At 41.5% G+C, this 18074-nt stretch overlaps 1 protein-coding gene across 3 annotated transcripts in view; it reads right to left on the bottom strand.

Annotated features, from left to right (window-relative positions):
- TMEM65 (transmembrane protein 65) overlaps positions 1–12443 on the bottom strand; it is a 31435-nt gene extending 18992 nt beyond the window's left edge. Inside the window, exons 1-2 of one of the 3 annotated variants that reach the window (XM_032682432.1) lie at positions 12086–12443; positions 9083–9322 (exon numbers count right to left, since the gene is read on the bottom strand). In XM_032682432.1, the coding sequence (XP_032538323.1) occupies positions 9083–9322; positions 12086–12416 (571 nt within the window). In that variant the 5' untranslated portion in view covers positions 12417–12443. Of the gene's footprint in view, positions 1–4867; positions 4949–9082; positions 9323–12085 lie in introns of all 3 variants that reach the window. The other 2 variants (XM_032682443.1, XM_032682451.1) reach the window with 2 other exon arrangements.
- Positions 12444–18074: the final 5631 nt, after the last annotated feature.

The following is an 18074-nucleotide window of genomic DNA, read 5'->3' as shown; positions in this document are numbered from 1 at the left end:
AGCTGCAGAGCCAACGCAAACTTCAGTTCACGTCACACCCCTGCAAGTGCCAGCTGTGCACACACTCCCCTAAAGCTGCTTCGGGACCTCTGCTCTATGAAGAGCTACACATCTGGCCTGTCCATTTAATCCCACTGTTTCTTAACTTTCCCAGGAAACTACCCAATGCCAGTTCATGCAAGACAGTGCTCCTCCACTTAGGACAGTCTTTGTTTTTCAACTTCACTTTTCCACTGCCAGGATTTTTTCACCGGTCCTTTTGTCACAGCTTCACTGTAAGTGTACAGCAAACTTCCACGAGTGCTGAAATTATGCCCTTCTCCTCCAGTTCTGTTAATCCACTTCAGAATCAGTAAACTACGAATGTGAAAGCACAGCTGATTCCAAGTTTTCTGCACACATAAGCCTGTTTCATTTTCTACATGTGAGAAAATCTGGAATCTAATCTATTTAACCCTTTCCCCTTGGCAGTGGAAAGTATGCTGTGGCACTAGTGTACTGCCTGCATCAGTGACACAATTGCAACGCCACTATTTACTGGAGAACTAAACCTACAACCCTCCATTTTTTCATGCTGTGAGATGGAGGCTGATCACAGTATGCCTCCAGCATCCTCCTCTCCTCCCTCCACTTCTCCAAAATCTGTGCAATGTTTACACAACCCCTTTTCCAGCAGCAAGGAAGGGGATGGATCCAGGCTGAGGATTCCTCTTGCAACGCTGAGGCAAAGTACTGTGAATTGTAGGGGGCAGCCACTCAGACCAGGACGAATAATTCTGGATAGAGGGTCAGAGGAAGGGAGAGACAGCTCCCTTCCTAGTCACAAGACAAATTTTGAGGTAAAAAATATAATTGCAAGTACTTGATAAAACTACAAAAGTAATCCAGGAGATCACAGCAGTATTGTTCACTTGTGCAAGTCACTGCACGTGCTGTCAGTGACAGACCCCAGAACAGACTCCCGCCTGAGGCGCAAACACCCTCATGGCACTTTCCATGAGAAAACAGGAAAAACAGAACCTTAGAAGGCCAAAAACAAAACTGCACCTGGAAGTGATCTAAAGTCACGTTGCTGCTGCAATGGGTGATTTGATTCTTTTCCTCCTGTTCCTAAATTCCCTCCTGATTATTTATTTGGCATTTCTTTATTGTGGCACTTGAGCTCAGTGAGGTACACAGTCAGGCCCAGAGAAGAACAGCAGTGCATGGAAAGCAGAACCGAGGCTTTCACATCAAGAGGTTTTCAGGACAAGGGGGAAGAACAGAACATAACACGGTGAAGCCAGCGGTAAATCTCCATGGACAAGTCACGCCTTCTACACATCACCTTGTCCACAGCTCATCTAGGCCTGCTCTCACACCCTGTGGGAAATCCAGGAGAATGTTTTTCCTCCATGACTGGGAAAGAATAATAAAAGTGAGATTTTGTTTTTGGGGTCTTTTGTGTTTTTTTTTTAACTGAGCTTTTAACACAGGGTCAGACATAAATCACAGTAAAACTCAGCCATATTAGTGTGCAACTGCAAAAACTGATATAAGCATGGAAACAAGGCAGAAATGATAGGCTTCTAGCATCCAACCCTGAGAAGCAATCCAAAAGTGAAAACTTTACAAATCCAAAGACTGTATTTCTTTCTTTGTTTCTGATAAACCAGACCCAACAAATGAGGAAAAAACAAGTTACATAGATTTCCTACTGAAAAAATATTCAATCTGGGCCACTTGTACTTTATCAGAACTACAAATGCACCTTTGGTACATTCCTTCTGTTCAGGGAGGGGGACTTTGCAAGAAATCTGTCTGACATTTGCAAAAGGAGAAGGTCACCAGGCTGATTATTTGTAACACCACTGTCATTTTTGCAGCTGCCTATTCACTTTATTTACTTTATTCCATAAAATAATAACTGGGAAAAGGAGGATGGATTTCAAGCTGCTCTCCCATCTCTTCTCTCTGGCAAAAATCTTTATTAGGCAAGATGGGTTGTGGATCTAGTTGAAAATTCTTACAACGCTTAATCTTAAATAAAACAGTTAATTTTACATTTGTAACATCACATAACTTTATGAAAATCAGCCTGTTGCCAGAACTTACTGAAGCCAAGAAACAGCTGGATAGAAAGGTTAAATGTAACCTGAAAATACAAGCTGATGGTATTTGAAAGAGCAGCTAGCTAAAGAAATTGGTTTGTTCCACACACATTTCTCTCCAGTTTTCCACAGAATCGAATAAAACCAATAAAACACAATTTCTACCCATTCAGATTGTTATGAGAGATAGGATAATATCCTCATGGAGACTGACAATTCACACTTTCAGTATAAGACAAGTTATAGCAAAAATTAAAAGTCATGGGAAAACAGTTACTTTAACAGTACAATAACCAGAAATTGATAATGTCTAAAGACAAGAAGAACTTAGTAGGTCAAAATGCAACAATTAATTGTTGGTTCACAGGAAGCATTTGGACCTGAGCTTTGTGGCAATACAACTTTACATATGGCAACACAACCCAAAGCACAGACCTCTGTCCGTGGCATGGACAAGAGTCACATAGAATCACATACGATGCCCTGTGTCTCCTCCCAACCCTCTGAAGGCTTCACAGAATGTTTTGAAAGAACTGCTGGTGCCCAGCCAACAGGTCCCAGGGTATCTCCAAGAAATGAACTTTGGGAACCAGAGTCTGGGCCACTGCAGACATCCATATCTGGCTCCTCTCAAGTTCCTCCTAAGTTCAAGTTAGTCTTACTGTAGAAGACTTTTTGTCTTAAACTTTTCCACTCTTTCTGAAATTAAAAAGATTTTTCAAAGCTTTGTCCTTCCCCCAGGTCATGCAGGAGCCTTTCACCAGGATCACTGCCAAACAGTAAGGTACATTTTAATTCTGGAAATGCCTGTGCTCCTGACATCCTAAAAGCCATAAAGTATTTAAGAGCATTGAGGAAAGGTTTTATCTCTAGATATAAGCAGTAGGAGAGAATAAAACAAACCACCTGCTTCTTATGACTGCTTTAAGCTAATAAGAAAGTTGATACAGAATATGCCTCATCTCAAAACACATAATCTTAAATATGTTCCTATCTGTCCTTTTAATTATTTAGAGAAAAATATGCGAGTTAAAAAAAAAAAAAAAAGATCTGTTGGAATTTACCAAAAGAATCTCAGTTTGTCAAAATAAAATTTAATAAAAACTCAAAAAAAATACCCAAAATGGAATTAATATGATGAGTCCATCACATACAAATGGAAAATGGCAACTGATGCAGCAAAAAACATGTAGCAATATTATGTATTATGACTGGTAGATATTTTATTAATTAACATATAAATATCTAAGAATCCAAAGTAAATGAACACTGGAAAAAAACAGCTACGGTTTTATATCCCATAGTTTTGAAGGAAACATGCACTCTGCTGGATTGAAAACAGTATTTTGTGGGCTTTAAAATGCTCTCCATGTTTCAGAGGAAGCATTTGTTTCAGGCATGGGTTAGTCACATCCCAAAAACTTCAACGAGCTCATTCAGTGTTAAAGGAAGTTCTCATACAGAGCAGTAAAACAGAAACCAGAACGCATGCTTTCAGTTTTTGAAATAAAAAACACAAACCAGAACGCATGCTTTCAGTTTTTGAAATAACACCGTGCTAATTTAGGGATAAAGAACGGAAGGGGGGGCATGAAGCAGCTCACACATTCCTGTCCAGCTTTCCCCATATGAGCCACTCTTGTAAAATAATAAACAACACCAGAGCTATCCAAGATAGCTTCCTTAAGTACTCTGCTTGCATTATATACTTATCCCATTTTTCCATTTAGTTCTTGTTTTTAGAAAAGATTTTCTCCCAGAGACACTGCCTCTGTAGTTCCATATTTGGATTGATTAAATAATAAATAAGACTGACTAAAGCTATGAGTTTTCAGTTGAATGAGTCAGCCTTAAATAATTTCTTCTTTAGAGAAACTGGTAGACTTCATTTTCTTTTAATTTATGTTACATTCTGGAACAGTACCTCTGTGCTCATAGAATAAACACGATCCATTTCATTCATGTCTGTTACTGGGAGAGCTAAACGTTTTGAATCTATCACTCTGAGAGGTTTACATGGCATTGTAAGTAAAAGCTGCATTTCAAGTGATCTTTCCTAAAAGGACAGAAATCAAAAGCACCATTTGTACCAGATAGGATAGTTATTGGGAAACAGATTTTCCTTTTAGCTATAAAACGTATTATTTTAAACAAGACACAGTTGAAGAACAATGGGTCAAGATTCAGATTTTTTTTTCTGATTCATGATTTAAAAGTTATTTGTACGTGACACCTATTTTGTACTCATCACATGCTTAAACACATGCAAAAGACAAAACAAATTTTAATTGGAGCAATCCTATTTTACATTTTGTAGGGAAGGGCAAAGGTAACTAACTAAAGAATGACATTTTGTAACAATAATATTATTTCTGCATTATATTTGGACTATGTATTTAATGCACACCACTTTACAAGAAAAAAGCATAAGGTAGCTGACACTGAGCTTCTTCAAATAAATGAAGCTGTTTCAATCTGAAATCTCTGATCAAATTATTAACTAGAAACTATGGTATAGCTCAGAAGTTTCCACAAGACCTGGACTTGAAATGCTTTGGTCACATTAAGTCTCTGAAGATGTGGATTACTGAAATTCTTGAGAAGGAAGGCTTTACATGAATATGAGCAGAAACTGTGTACTTCTATTTCTTGCAGCACTCCATGCCAACTGCACCACAACAAGCAAGCGGGAAGTCTGTCAAACCAGCAGCCTGCTGGCCTTATGCAACACAGGTCTCAGCAAACACACTCTTCTGCTTGGGGTTTTTTTACTGTACCAAAATCATCAGTCGTCTCTGGTGACACTACCTCCTCTGCTGGCTTCTCAAGTGGTACCAGTGGTTTAGGATACCTGAATGCTACAACGATTTTTCAAAAGCAAAACAGTAATAATTCATTATTTAAAATCTTCCAATCAATACTGGAGTGTCTGTCAGCAAGGAAAGATCCTTTATAAATATTAAGACTGGATTTCTCTAGGTTTTACAACAATTTCACTTGAATGTTTGCAGGCTTTCCTCTGAAAAAACATACAGCAAGTTTCTGCATGTAAGCAGAGAACTCAGACTAGAACCTGCTTTAAGTTACATGAGCAAGTAAAATTTCAGAATAGGGAAGCAAATCAAACCACAATAGCAAAAACAACATGAACTTCAGAAAACAGTACCTTGCTGCAGGTGGTTCAGAGGTAGCCAGTTACATCTGACATTTTCAGAAATCAGTTTCAGAATAGTTTTACCATCAGTGACCAAGCACCAGTTTTCTTGTTTATGACATTAAACCTCAGCCGCTAGATTACAGGACAGTTTGGGTTTGAAGGGATCTTAATGATCATCTAGTTCCAACCCTAAGGGACACCTTCCACTAGACCAGGTTGCTCAAAGCCCCATCCAACCTGGCCTTGAACACTTCCAGGAAAGGGGCATTCACAGTTTCTCTGGACAACCTGTGCAAGTGTCTCACCACCCTCACAGTAAAGAATTGCTTCCTAATATCTAATCTAAACCTACCCTCCTCCAGTTTAAAGCCATTTCCCCTTCTTCTATCACTATATGTCCTTGTGAAAAGTCCCTCTCCTGCACACCTGTAAATACCCTTTATGTACTGGAATATGCTGTAAGATATCCCCAGAGCCTTCTCTTCTCCAGGTTGAACAACTCTAACTTATTCAGCCTGGAGAACAGGAGCCTGAGAAGAGACCTCATCGCAGTCTGAAGATTCCCCAGGAGGGGAAGAGGAAGGGTAGGCTCTGATCTCTTCTCTGTAGTGACCAGTGACAAGACCCAAGGGAATGGCCTGAAGCTGTGTCATGATAGGTTTAGGTCGGGTATCAGGAAAAGATTCTTCACCCATAGGGTGGTTGGGCACTGGAACAGGCTTCCCAGGGAAGTGGTCACAGCACCAAGCCTGACAGAATTCAAGAAGCATTTGGACAATGCTCTCAGGCACACGGTGTGACTCTTGGGAATGTCCTGTGCAGGGCCAGGAGTTGGACTCAATGAACCTGATGGGTCCCTTTAAACTCAGAATATCTATGATTCTGTGTTTCGTGAGGTTCACATGTTAAGGAAAATGATCAATAGTGCCAGCGCAACACTTTTCCTTCTGCGCTCTGCCTTCATGAGAGGGCTTCATGACTTTGGGCAGGAGCTGAGGGGTATATTAAAAAAAAAAAAAAGTTTCAAAAGCAAAAAGAACTAGCACATCTTTCCATCTGAAACATGACATTCCTTTCACCACCAGATATTTTTGACTCAGCAGTGAGATTAGCCCTAGTCCTGGTGTACCCTGTGATGGTTTAGAACATAAAGGGACTCACACAGGCAGGCTGGCAAGAGTTTGTCATTTTACCAGCTTGACAGGGCACTTGGAACTTGTGCATTAGAGACGCTTGCCAGTAGTCTGCCAGAAGACATTTTCCTAGAATAGCAATTAAATACTAGAATTAAAAAAGTTTCTTGACCCCTAGGTCACAGAAAGGGAGAAAGAGGTAGATGATCTTCCTTCACACACAGCACAGAGTTTGCCTGCATATTTTGGGTCTGTAAAGGAGAGAGCGAGAGAACACTCTCCATCAGGTGCCATGGGACCTGTCAAAGCACAACAGCAAGATCAATTCCTCTTCTCCCAGCTCAAGGGGTTGGGCAGTCCTCACAGGAAAGCTCACATTTGCACTTTGAAATCACTTCAAACAAGACAAGTACTTCCATAAGGACTGAATCAAGCTTTGGTGTTTTAGCACAGATTAAGTTCTAACAAAAAGAGGTACTAAAATCCAAGTGGTTCTGAACCACCAAGGCAGATGAACTGGTTTGCTTGTATTAGCAAGAAGCATCTGACTCATGCAACAAAGGGAATCTTTTTCACAGGAGATTATGTTTTGAGTGTCTAAAAACCTGAGTGAAATCCATTTGTCTTTGATGACATTTGCAGTCTTTTCAATTAACTTTTCTTTATAAAGCTGTGGAAGTAGAGGCATGTAGGTTCAAACACTCCCTCAGCTATTCCAGTAAACTGGAGAGCTCATTAATTTAACACCAAATCATAAGCCAGAGAGGTATAATTACTTACCAAAGTAAGATTTTATCCAATAATGGCTAAAACCTTGCTAATTCTCTCAGAGATTCTGCCCCAGCTGTCAGCTTGACTGAATGCACACAAGTGGAGCCTTCTACCTGCACACTATTTTGTTTTTTTTTAACAAGAATAAAATGTAGCAACTTGAACTTATGAACAGTTTCCTACCAGAATGTGCTGGCTTGGTCAGATTATTATGTATGGTATGACATACCAGTGCCTTCAAAGAGAATCTAGCTAGAGACTGTATTCTCCAAGACCTGCAAATTAAACAACAAAATCAGCTGTCAAGACTGCATTGCTATGGTGTTTTTGCATGTCTTCCAATTAATACTAAACCTCAATCCACAGAGAAACAAGAAATTCCATGTCAAAAGATCTTTTATTTAGAGATCCCATCACAAAAGTCTTCCATTTAAAATATAAAATACAACTGGGTGCTTTCAAGAAATTGTGTTCAATGTACATACATCATGTTAAAGACACCCATTTTATGTATTATATACACACATATATATAGTATATGTATTTTATGTACATGTACACAAAAATAGGAAAACAGGAATTGTTTTCCCATATTTGCAACAGAAGATGGGAAAATAATGGATTCTGTCGCTGTCAAGATCTGAGATTTCTAAGAGGCCCTAGACACCACCATGTTAGTATTATTAATGAAAATCAGTTATATCTGGGCTCAAGAATATTGTAATACAGCACAGGTAAGACTAATAGTACCCTAAGAAGAAATAAAGGCACAGCAGACATGCCAAATTCAGTATCGCTTATGTAAACAAGTCAAACTCTTCTGTATTTTTTCCCCTCGTCACCAGGTTTGCTGCACTGCTTACAAGTGCAGCTTTCTTGAATCATCTCATATCATACACTGGAAACTAAAGGTAGAAACCCCCTATATAAGCTCCTTAAGAAAGAAGTTACATCTGCTTCCTAATACCACTTCTGTCAATGAAATATTGCTACAGAAGGTTAGAGGCATTAAATCATTCTTTGTACTGCCTGTAAGATTTTACACATTCATCTCCACCATGAAAGAAAGAAACAACTGCAAGGAAGATTTGACTGTCTGTTGCCAACAAAACTAAGCCTTGATTATGGGGCATCACCTCTACAAACAGTAAGGCAGTACTATCAGATTTAAAATGAACTCACCTACTTACTACTTCAGCGTTCCTGTAACTATGAAACAGAAATATACAAATTACTCGGATTCAACATGTCCACATGTATCATCTCCTACTACTGTGGCTGGGTGTGGCTGACAGGCTTACAAGAAACACAAGCTAGAATTTTAAAACTTTGTTTCAAATCTCTTCCTGGGAAAATGTGAGACCTTATTCAGCTTTCCAAGATTGGAAAGGAAAAAAAAAAAAAAGATACTTCAATGCAGAAGGAAAACTAAATCCAAGTGAGAAGGATTCGGAGCTATCTTCAGAAAGAACAGCTCAGTGATGTTTCGACTACACTTTAAGATAGTAAGGTACAGATTATAGTCCAAATCAGGAGAGTTTTCAAAACATTTTCTGAGAACTATTAAATCAAGATTCAGTTTCACAGTCTTCCCCCCAGGTTCTGCGCAAAACACATCTATTAATTAAACTCAGGCTCTCAGCTCTCAGCCATCACATGTTCACAGATAGAGCTCCGTCTACTGATGCACTTAAATAAACAGCAGAATCCCAGTGTTTATTAATAAGCTACACTGTTTAACCAGCTGCTATGCCCAGTATCTGGAAGCTCTGTAAACATCCAGGTAAGACAGGTGACAAGTAATGGTAGGAACAGTCACAAACCTCTCCCCACCTACAGTTTTTGTGACTACAGTGCAAACAGATGTTTTAGGTTTCAAAAACGCTTCAGAGACTCACCTAACTTACAGGTTAGAGCTACGACTCACCTACCTGAGGACTGTCCTTCAGCGTAGCGGCCGCAGCAAGGGATGGGTTTCCCTGCAGCCTCTGCCATTAGTGGAGGCCACAGATAGTGTGTCCTGTCATATTTCGTGCTAGGGCAATTAGGTGATGGAACTGCATCCTTCTGGTGGTAGGCCTGGGAATGGGCTGAGGAACTTGCCCCATTTGGTTCTTGATGTGCCCAGGTCTCCCCATATTGCTGACAGCTTCCCCTAGCTGATATGGGGTCTGTTAGGGCACAGAAGAGGTAGTGAAGGAAGAAGGTCAAAACTTAACCCAGTAAGGACTGTGTTATGAAGGGTACGGACTAAGACCTCACTTTCCATAAAGAATTATGAAAAGATCACAGGCACAAAACAAGCTTAAGCACAGTGGCAAGACTGCATAGGCATTTCATGATCAAGGAGAGACTGATTTTTCAGACTCAAACAGGACATGGGAATTACTCAGTAGGAAGAGGAGAGAATTTGAAGGCTGCATTTGGATCATTTTCATTGGAAAACAACACAAAAGTATGACTAGGAAATTCAGCTAAAGAATTGGCTACTGAGAGCTACAGCATGATGCCACTGAATGAGAAGATTGAGAAGAAACCCAGCATCTCAAACCATTTGACTTGACTGAACTCATGAGTTCTAAAAGCCAAAAGTGACACTAATCAATTGGAGAAAGTACTTGGAAAGCAAGGCACAAATACTTCTCCCTTCATCTCCTACTCACACTCACAACCAGCATACCGATTCAGATCATTCCTAGACAGTCACTATTTCAACAACAGGAAAGAACAATCACACAAAATATTACCTAAACATAATAAAGCATTTTGAGCACACAATATGAACATGTAGCTCAGAAATTCTCTAATTTTCTTTCCAGAACAGTCCTTCTATCCACTTTCTCTTCTTCTGGCACTCCTTAGTGTTGAGAGTGATGATACATATCCGACAACCCACAAGAGCCTGGCTCTACATGCACTGCCTTTCTTAACATAAAATCTGAATTTTGTCAATATCAATCCTCTACAGAAAACGGCTATGGGCAATAGTTTCAAGATAAGGTTTTTTTCCAATTTCTATTCAACAGACTTACTAGAAGCCCTTCTAGGTTATGATTTTTCTTTTTCCACAACAGAAGAAAAAACAGAATTTCTGAGATTTAAAAGCCGACAGCCGTTATCATTTTGCAGTCTGGTAGAAAAAAAAAAAAAAACAAAACACAACAAACCACAAAAACATGAATGGAGCTGGCTAAAGCAAAAGGTTATCTACAAAAAAGCCTTATCAAGCTACTAGATGGGCAGATCAAGAATCTGACTCCCAAGGACTGAGGTCCGGTGGCGCTGCAACACTTTGTGAAGCCTTTACCTGCGAGACTACGGAGCCCAGAACCAAGATTTTGCTGAAACGATCTCTCCAGTGAGATCAACATTTACAGTTTCTGGCACAGTGAATTGTTATTTCTACTGGTGGAATAAATTTGCAGTTTACTAATGAGATCCCTTGCAGTAAAGTCTCTAAACTCAAACTAATGCTTTTGGTCCTTTGTGCTTCTAAATCCTGAATCATCAGAAAGTCAGAGTATGTTACAGAAATAGACTTTCATATTATAACTAATGGCATCTGAGCAACAAGATATTAAATAGGACCATCTGTTGATTAATCTCTGTATAAACCTTAAGACATTATATTGAAATACATTTTAAAGTCTCATTTTGATATCCACCACATGATCCTCTGGGTACATAGCTTCCTCCTGTTTCACCTGAGCAATAACTGATGAGACAAACTCACACAAAAACCTCATAGCAAGAATCCTTCAGAAGCTGAGAAGGATTTACTAGGGAAGAGTGTTAGTTGTTAGTATTCAAAAGTTAGTGTCAACTTACAGCTCAAAGCACACTATCCTCTATATTGGAAAACAAATACAATTGACTCGCTGCAGAACAGAAGCACTACTCCCAAAATGAACCGCTTAAGTGAACTATTCTTGCTCTGACTAGAAACACCAGTGTTTACATGCAAGTGTGCTATAAATGAAACCGTAGAGGTACCTGAAAGGTGTCTGTCTCTTCACAAAAGCAGCATTTCTACAGCTGACTGCTGGACCTGTTCTCTGCCCACCCAAGACTTCTTTCAGACAACTACAGAAGAGCCACCAGGCACAGAAATGCCCTTTCCAAGGGCATGCCACTATCAAAGTCAGAAAGAGGCCTAGACCAAATGCACACTGACCTCTTAAGTACCTGCTATCATCTTCGCTGCAATAGGGATTGTAAATTACAGCTAAGGATCAGAACCAGGAGTAAGAAGGTTGTAATTAAGAGGATTTGATTTTGTCACGTTTTGATTTGTTTAAGGAACAGTGTCAAGTTGGCAAGAACTATTGGATCAGAGGAAAAAAAATCACTGTGAATTACTTCAGTTGGCGTTGGTTGCATAGCACCGTATTCAGAGATACAACTGTAAATCTCCCCAGCACAAACACACCTTCCCGCACAAGAACCAACACTTCCACGAGGCAGTGTTGGCAGCTCTCCGTGCGGGGAAGTGTAACTCATGAATGAGTTCTGCGAAACAGCAGCCGCCCAGAGCCTCTTCAGAGGTCTGAAATCAATTTACTGCTGCCCTGGTGTCAGGAGGGTTTTATGAGACACACTTTCCTACTCCCATTCCGAAACAATGGCCACGCGCGCCTCTCCGAAACACCCGGGGAGATGACAAACACACCGAGGATTTGGCACGCTGGGTCCACTTCTGAAGGTGCTGCGGATGCTTCTGGAAACTAAATTTCAGGTCGTGTGCCCCATTTATACCCGATTAGGGTAACACGCATGGGCGTGCGCCTCTCGGTGCCTTGTCCTGCTGGAGTTTCCTACTCGCCCGAAGGAGCCGCTTGGGCGAAGGCGGGAGGAGCCCCAAACTTCGGGGGCTCCGTCCCAGCTCCGTCCCGGCCCTCCCTTCCCCGCCGGGTTCGGGGCGGGTAGCGGCTCACCTTGGGCGATGGCGATGGACTCGAAGCGGTGCAGCTCCCGCAGCAGGCAGCTCCGCTCGGTGGAGTGCAGGCTGTAGATGAAGTCGCGGGCCCCCTGTGCCGTGTTCAGCGCCTCCATCGGCTCCTTCTTGGGGTGGGTGCCGAGCGCCCGCGACCCCCGCGGCAGGAGCAGCCCCTCGGCGCCGCCCCGCAGGCTGCACAGGCGGCGGCGGCAGCAGCACCGCGGGCCCCTCAGCGAGCCCAGGCAGGACCAGGGCACGGCGGCGGCGGCACCGGCGGGGCCCCCCGGCCGCCCCAGTAGCAGCGCCGCCCGGCCGAGCCACGCCGACATGGAGCCGGGCAAGGGCGCGGCGCTCGGGCCGCCAGAACCGCCCGCGGCCGAGTCCCCCCGGGCCGCGCTCCCGCGGCCGCTCCGCCGGTGGGGCCGCGCCAGGCACCGCCCGCCGAGCGCCCGCCGAGCCCCCGCCCGCAGCGGCGGCGGCGCCGCCCCGCCCGAGCCCCGCCGGGAGCCGCGGCCGCAGGGCGGGGCTGGGGCCGGGCGGGGGCGGTCCCGCGCAGGCGCCGCCCGGGTGGGCTGAGGGGAGCGGCGGGGAGGCGGCGGCGGAGCGGCGGTCGCTACGCTCTGAGGGCCGCACCCGGCGGGGCTCCCTCACTAACCCTGCTCGTTACATCTCTTTTTCAGGTGCCTGTAAGCCCACGAGGCTTCTTCTCAGCGCCAGCTCCAGCAGCTCAGCGAAGTAACACAAGCGAGATTTTGCTCGTCTTTCCCATTTTCCCGGCCCTTGCCTCAGAGTGTTGCGGTGTTGCATCAGCCGCTTTTAGGTTTAGTGTGCTTTGCCTGCCTATAGCGTTTGTGTCCTTTGTAATTAATTGCAGGTATTGTGCCTGACGCATACGGAACAGTTATTTAAACAAAAATAAATAAACATATTCAGGACACAATTCATGTCTTGAGAGAACAGAGGATGCTTTAAAACCCAAGGTTTGGTTTTAAACCTCACTTGGCTTTACTGGTATATGTACCATCCATAGGTATTAGTCCACAATCCTTTGCTGCTTTGTCAAAACACTGTATTCAAATTGTATTAGATTTTGTAATTAGGCTGCAAATAACCTAAATAACCACAAGGGACCATATTATATACCCGGCTTATTATATGCCTGGCTCATTTAACACGAAGGTAAGCAACTTCTGGAGGCACTGAAAATATATTGCTGTATCCTCAGCTCTTTAATGCCAAAGTTACCAGGCTTCTGGATGTCCATCCATCTGGTTTCTTCAGCCAGGGTGGGTCTGCTGCCTTCTTGGAGGGAGGCAAACAGAAAACTTTAACTTCACAAGAAAAGCAGAGTTTTCTCCCCAGTTCCGCTGCTGCAGATGTATTACATGGTATAAAGGCAAAGATCTCATGATAAACAGAGGTGTCTTGTCTTATCCAGACTATGCTTTCAATATTATGAGTATTTACTGAGTAAAATATGTGTACTGTAGAGAGGGAGCAGAAAGTGAGTGCTGAAATGCAGAAAATAAGTCATAAAGGCCTGGATATATGATGTCATAATTCTCACCCTGCCGGTGAAATACCGGAGGTAGATGAGTGTTAGCTACTATTTCCAGTTCAATGTGTTTTTGCCATACCCCTGATAGAGCCTGCTTCTGAGAGGAGAGATGTTGTACAGTTCTGTCTCTCTTTCTTCCAGTGCATACTCCTCATATAGAGTCACCAAGCCTTTGATGGTGCTCAGAACTGTGCTTATCTTCCCAGACACTTTATTGAAAAAGTGGTGTCTTTTGCTACTCTTCAGGGGCACTGTGGCTATCAGTAGTAGTTTTCAATCCCAGAGATCTGTAATAACCGAGTTCACAGAACTGTTCAAAGATGCTGTTAAAATCTTGGTAATCAGACTGCTTTTTCAATAAAAATGCATTGCTTCCATGCACAAAGGCAGGGCATGCAGTGGGACTACCAAACACCTGAAAAAACACACCTAAAAAATAGGAGAAAACCAAACGTTACAGAGGTCCAACATTTGATACTTCAATTTGACATATTTCTGATTGTTTGTATTATATATTGTATTTAATTTTACATTCACACAGCTGGATTGCACCTGACTACAAGGACAGAGCAAAGAAGGAACACTAGTAACTGGCAAGAAAGGAGACTTTCTCTCTTTCCCCCCACCACAGCCCATGCCAGCCACACTGTACAGCCATTGCAAACTTGACTGCATTTGGATTATTCTTGGGGTGTTTTGATGTGACTCAAAACACTGCAGGTGTTTTCAGACACTACAGGGCAATGAACAGGGATTTTCTTATGTAGCCTTTTGGCATTTGATGTATAGGAATATCAACTGTATAGAGAGGTGCAGGGACATTATTTAAGTAGACATGATATAATACTATTATGAAAATAAAAGTCATTACTTGTGTGTCAAGGTAGAGATCAGGGTGTACCAGACTGTAAACCCTTCTGTGGGCAACACCTGTGGCTTATGCTTTTCCAAGCCTTTAAACTGCATTGAACAAATTGGAATAAAAATGTAATTGGAGGGACTATTCTGCAAGGACAGGAAATGAACTAAATAACCTAATAGTTTTCTCCATAATTCTTTTTTGGAACTTCTGTTTTGTGAAAAAGTGAAATTGAAGCCATTGGCTAAACCAACACTTTAATTAATCAGACTGTCTATTTAGCTCTATTCAGCAGGTGATGTAGAGTAACTTTCATTAGTCCCTGACACTCCAGCAGGGAGAACCTGCTGAAATACATATTTCTCACAATCTTCTTAAAAATGCAGAAGCTTCCTTTTGTTTTCTCAAGTTTTTTGCTGATAGATTGATATTCTCTTAATGTGATTTGTTTTATGAGTGACTAACCTAATAAAGCTGGTTTAAACACCAGCTGACAGGGCTAGGAGGAAATTGGTAAAGATGTTACACAGAAAATTTGTCAATGTTCAGCCCTAAAAGCTGGAAGAAAGTTTATGTAGAAGTAAGCAGAAAAATACCAACCATCTAGAAGAGAATTTCTACGAGGCCTTTTAGAGACTGCAGAGCTGAGAGAAAAATATTTTTGTGGAGATTGGCAGGAAATACTTTGCAGCCATCATCCCATATAAATATTGGGTGTACATTTAATACCTATATTCTTATGTGGTGGAGCAATAGAATATTATTTATTATGAGCTTTTTATTAAGGGAATAGTGTGATTTCTCTGCCAAGTGTAAAGGTAAGTATTGATAGCTAAGGCGGGAGCAAGATTTAAAGGTTGATAATTGTTTATACCATAAATTGCAACTTTGCACAGTTTATGTTTTACCAGTTAAGTACTATATTTTTATATTAAGTACTTTATTTTGACCTATGCTGGTCAAAATTTGTAGCAGACTTGAAGATTAATAGCCCCAGAGAGGCAGGGACAAGCTACTTCTCTTTTGCCTCGTGTTTCTGAAAAAGAAGTGGCCCTTCTGATCCCACTAGCCCAACCAGGGGCTGACCCTACAATTGTTTGTGTGCTGGCAGGTGGAGGGATCCACAGAGAATGAAACACAATGCTCGCTCTAAACAGGAGCCCTGGAATATATTCACCACCTGCTAAAATTCAAAATTCTATCTACAGTCTAAAATATGAATATAAGACAAAATGAGGAGGTTAAATTATCATTATTTATTGAAATAGAGCAAAAATGAGTAAGAGCTTGTCATTTAGGAAAAAAATAAGAGCTTACAGTAATCTTAGAATCATAATCATAGAATGGTAGAATGGTTTAGGTTGAAGGAACCTTAAAGATCATCTCATTCCAAGCCCACTGCCATGGGCACAGATGCCATTCACTAAGGCCCCATCCAACCTGACCTTAAACACTTGCAGGGATGGGGCATCCACAACTTCTCTGGGCAACCTGTTCCCATGCCCGACCACCCTCTGAGCAAAGAACTTCTTCCTAACATCTCATCTAAATCTCTCCTCTTTTAGTTTAAAACCACTCCCCTTTGTCTTGTCACAATCTGCTTGTGTAAAAAGTCACTCTCCCATCTTGGGAAGTTGTAGGAGACCGAGTACAAACAGAGGATCTTCCTGAACATCACCATTTCCCTCCTTGTATAGCTTTGTAACATCATATGCATTATTATATTGCTAAACACTTATAAATGATTTCAAGACAATTTTTGGCCTAGGACTCTACTGGCTTTGGTGGGGACAGAGTTAAAGTTCTTCACAGTAGCTGGCGTGGGGCTGTGTTTGGGATTTGTGCTGAAAACAGTGTTGATAACCCAGGGATGTTTTAGTTATTGCTGAGCAGTGCTTACACAGCGTCAAGGCCTTTTCTGCTACTCATCTTGCTCATGTAAATCATTCCATGTTTTTAACATTCAGGAAGCAGACAGGCACATTGTGTGGTTTAAACAAAGATGGGGATCATGGCAGACAATCGCTGAAGTAAACTCCCTCTGGAGCACTATGCCTGAAAGGGATCATATGTTTTTTGGCATTATAAATATGGGGTTATCAAACACAAGATGTGAAGTCACAGGTTTTCTGTCTTTCAGGGTAAATGCTTTTACAATATTGTATCCAGCTACAGTGAGCTCAGTCTGACATAAATTGCATGGAGCTCAAAAAAAGGCTGTGAGAGTTAATAAAGGTTTGGAAAAATGCTTGTTAGTAAGAGACTCCAAAGATCAATTTATTCTCTTTATTAACTGGAAGTTTGTGAGTTTAACATAAACATAGTCTCTAAGCAACTTTATTTATAAAAGAGCATTTTCAGCACACAACAAGATTATACAGCCATCAATGTATATCAATGTATGGCAATTTTGATAAGGAAAGTAGGCAGAATCAGAGTACTATACAAAATTTTAGCAGTGAAAGTAATTAGAAAGTAGAACAACTTTCTAAAGGTTATTTGTTTAAAAGGTGGGATCTGTTTCATAGAATAATTAAGTGCAGTCTTAGGTTAGACAAGCTCTTAGCTCTTCTTTAGACCTAGAAGAGCCAAAAGTAGGTGTTTACTGTAATTCCTCCCACGTTTATAATATACAGATGCACAAGATTTCTTCAAATGAGTCCTGAAATTCTTCACGCTAAACATGATGGAAAAATTTGCCCTTTGTTCTCCAATATTTGTGTTCTACTTGGAAAGAGTAAAGATCAGTATATCCTTTGAGTTAAAAAAAATTATTGTGTTAATAAATTGGATGAAGTGAGAGGCCTGAACTGTTCTAGTGAACTGCATTAAAATGTATCAGGGGGAATGTATGAAAGAAGATAAATATTCCAAAGAGGGTAGGGCATGTCAGAGAAAAGCACTTACATACAGCTTACATTTATTGGGCCAACTTAGCAGTTTTCTATTATATCTCTCTCAAAAAAAAAGAACTAGGTGGTCTGAAATTATCTTTGGGAATTTCCACTGTACAGAGGGTCTCCCACATCAGTGTAAAGCTGAGACTGACATCAGGTGGTACTTAAACATCCTTCATCTAAGCACTGGGGTAGCATATCATGCCAAGGATATTGTACCTTTGCCTTTCCTTTGAAGCATGGAAGAAAGATAAAGGCCTCAAAGCATTAGAATGAGCTGGGTTAGGACCCTGGAGACATCCACCACTTTGTGGTGTAAAATGGATGAGATGACCTTTGGCGACCCCATCTTGCTGATCAGTGGTTCCCTATGCTTTGTAGCACATTGCCATCACCATTATCCCTGCTGTCCCTTGATCCTGTTTACCTCTATTGAGCAAAGCTAATTAGTCACAGGAGATAAGAGTTAAATACCATCAAAAGGGCAGCCCAAGCTGTTGTTCAGCCTGTTTACACATTCAGTGAAAGAGGTCATGAACAAGAGCTTTGTTACTTCTCACTAGAGGCTTTCAGGCAGTTTGTCATCACAGTTTCCTTTGTCTTCTTTGTTTTTCCTCTTCATCAGTTGCTTTTCTCTTCCTCACTTTCTTCTCTAGGAGTGTACCCTGTTAAC

The sequence above is a fragment of the Chiroxiphia lanceolata genome, chromosome 1 (assembly GCF_009829145.1).
Source record: "Chiroxiphia lanceolata isolate bChiLan1 chromosome 1, bChiLan1.pri, whole genome shotgun sequence".
In the NCBI taxonomy this organism is placed as follows: domain Eukaryota; kingdom Metazoa; phylum Chordata; class Aves; order Passeriformes; family Pipridae; genus Chiroxiphia; species Chiroxiphia lanceolata.
The sequence above is the reverse complement of the archived record's forward strand: the minus strand, read 5'-3'. Positions and strand labels throughout refer to the sequence as shown.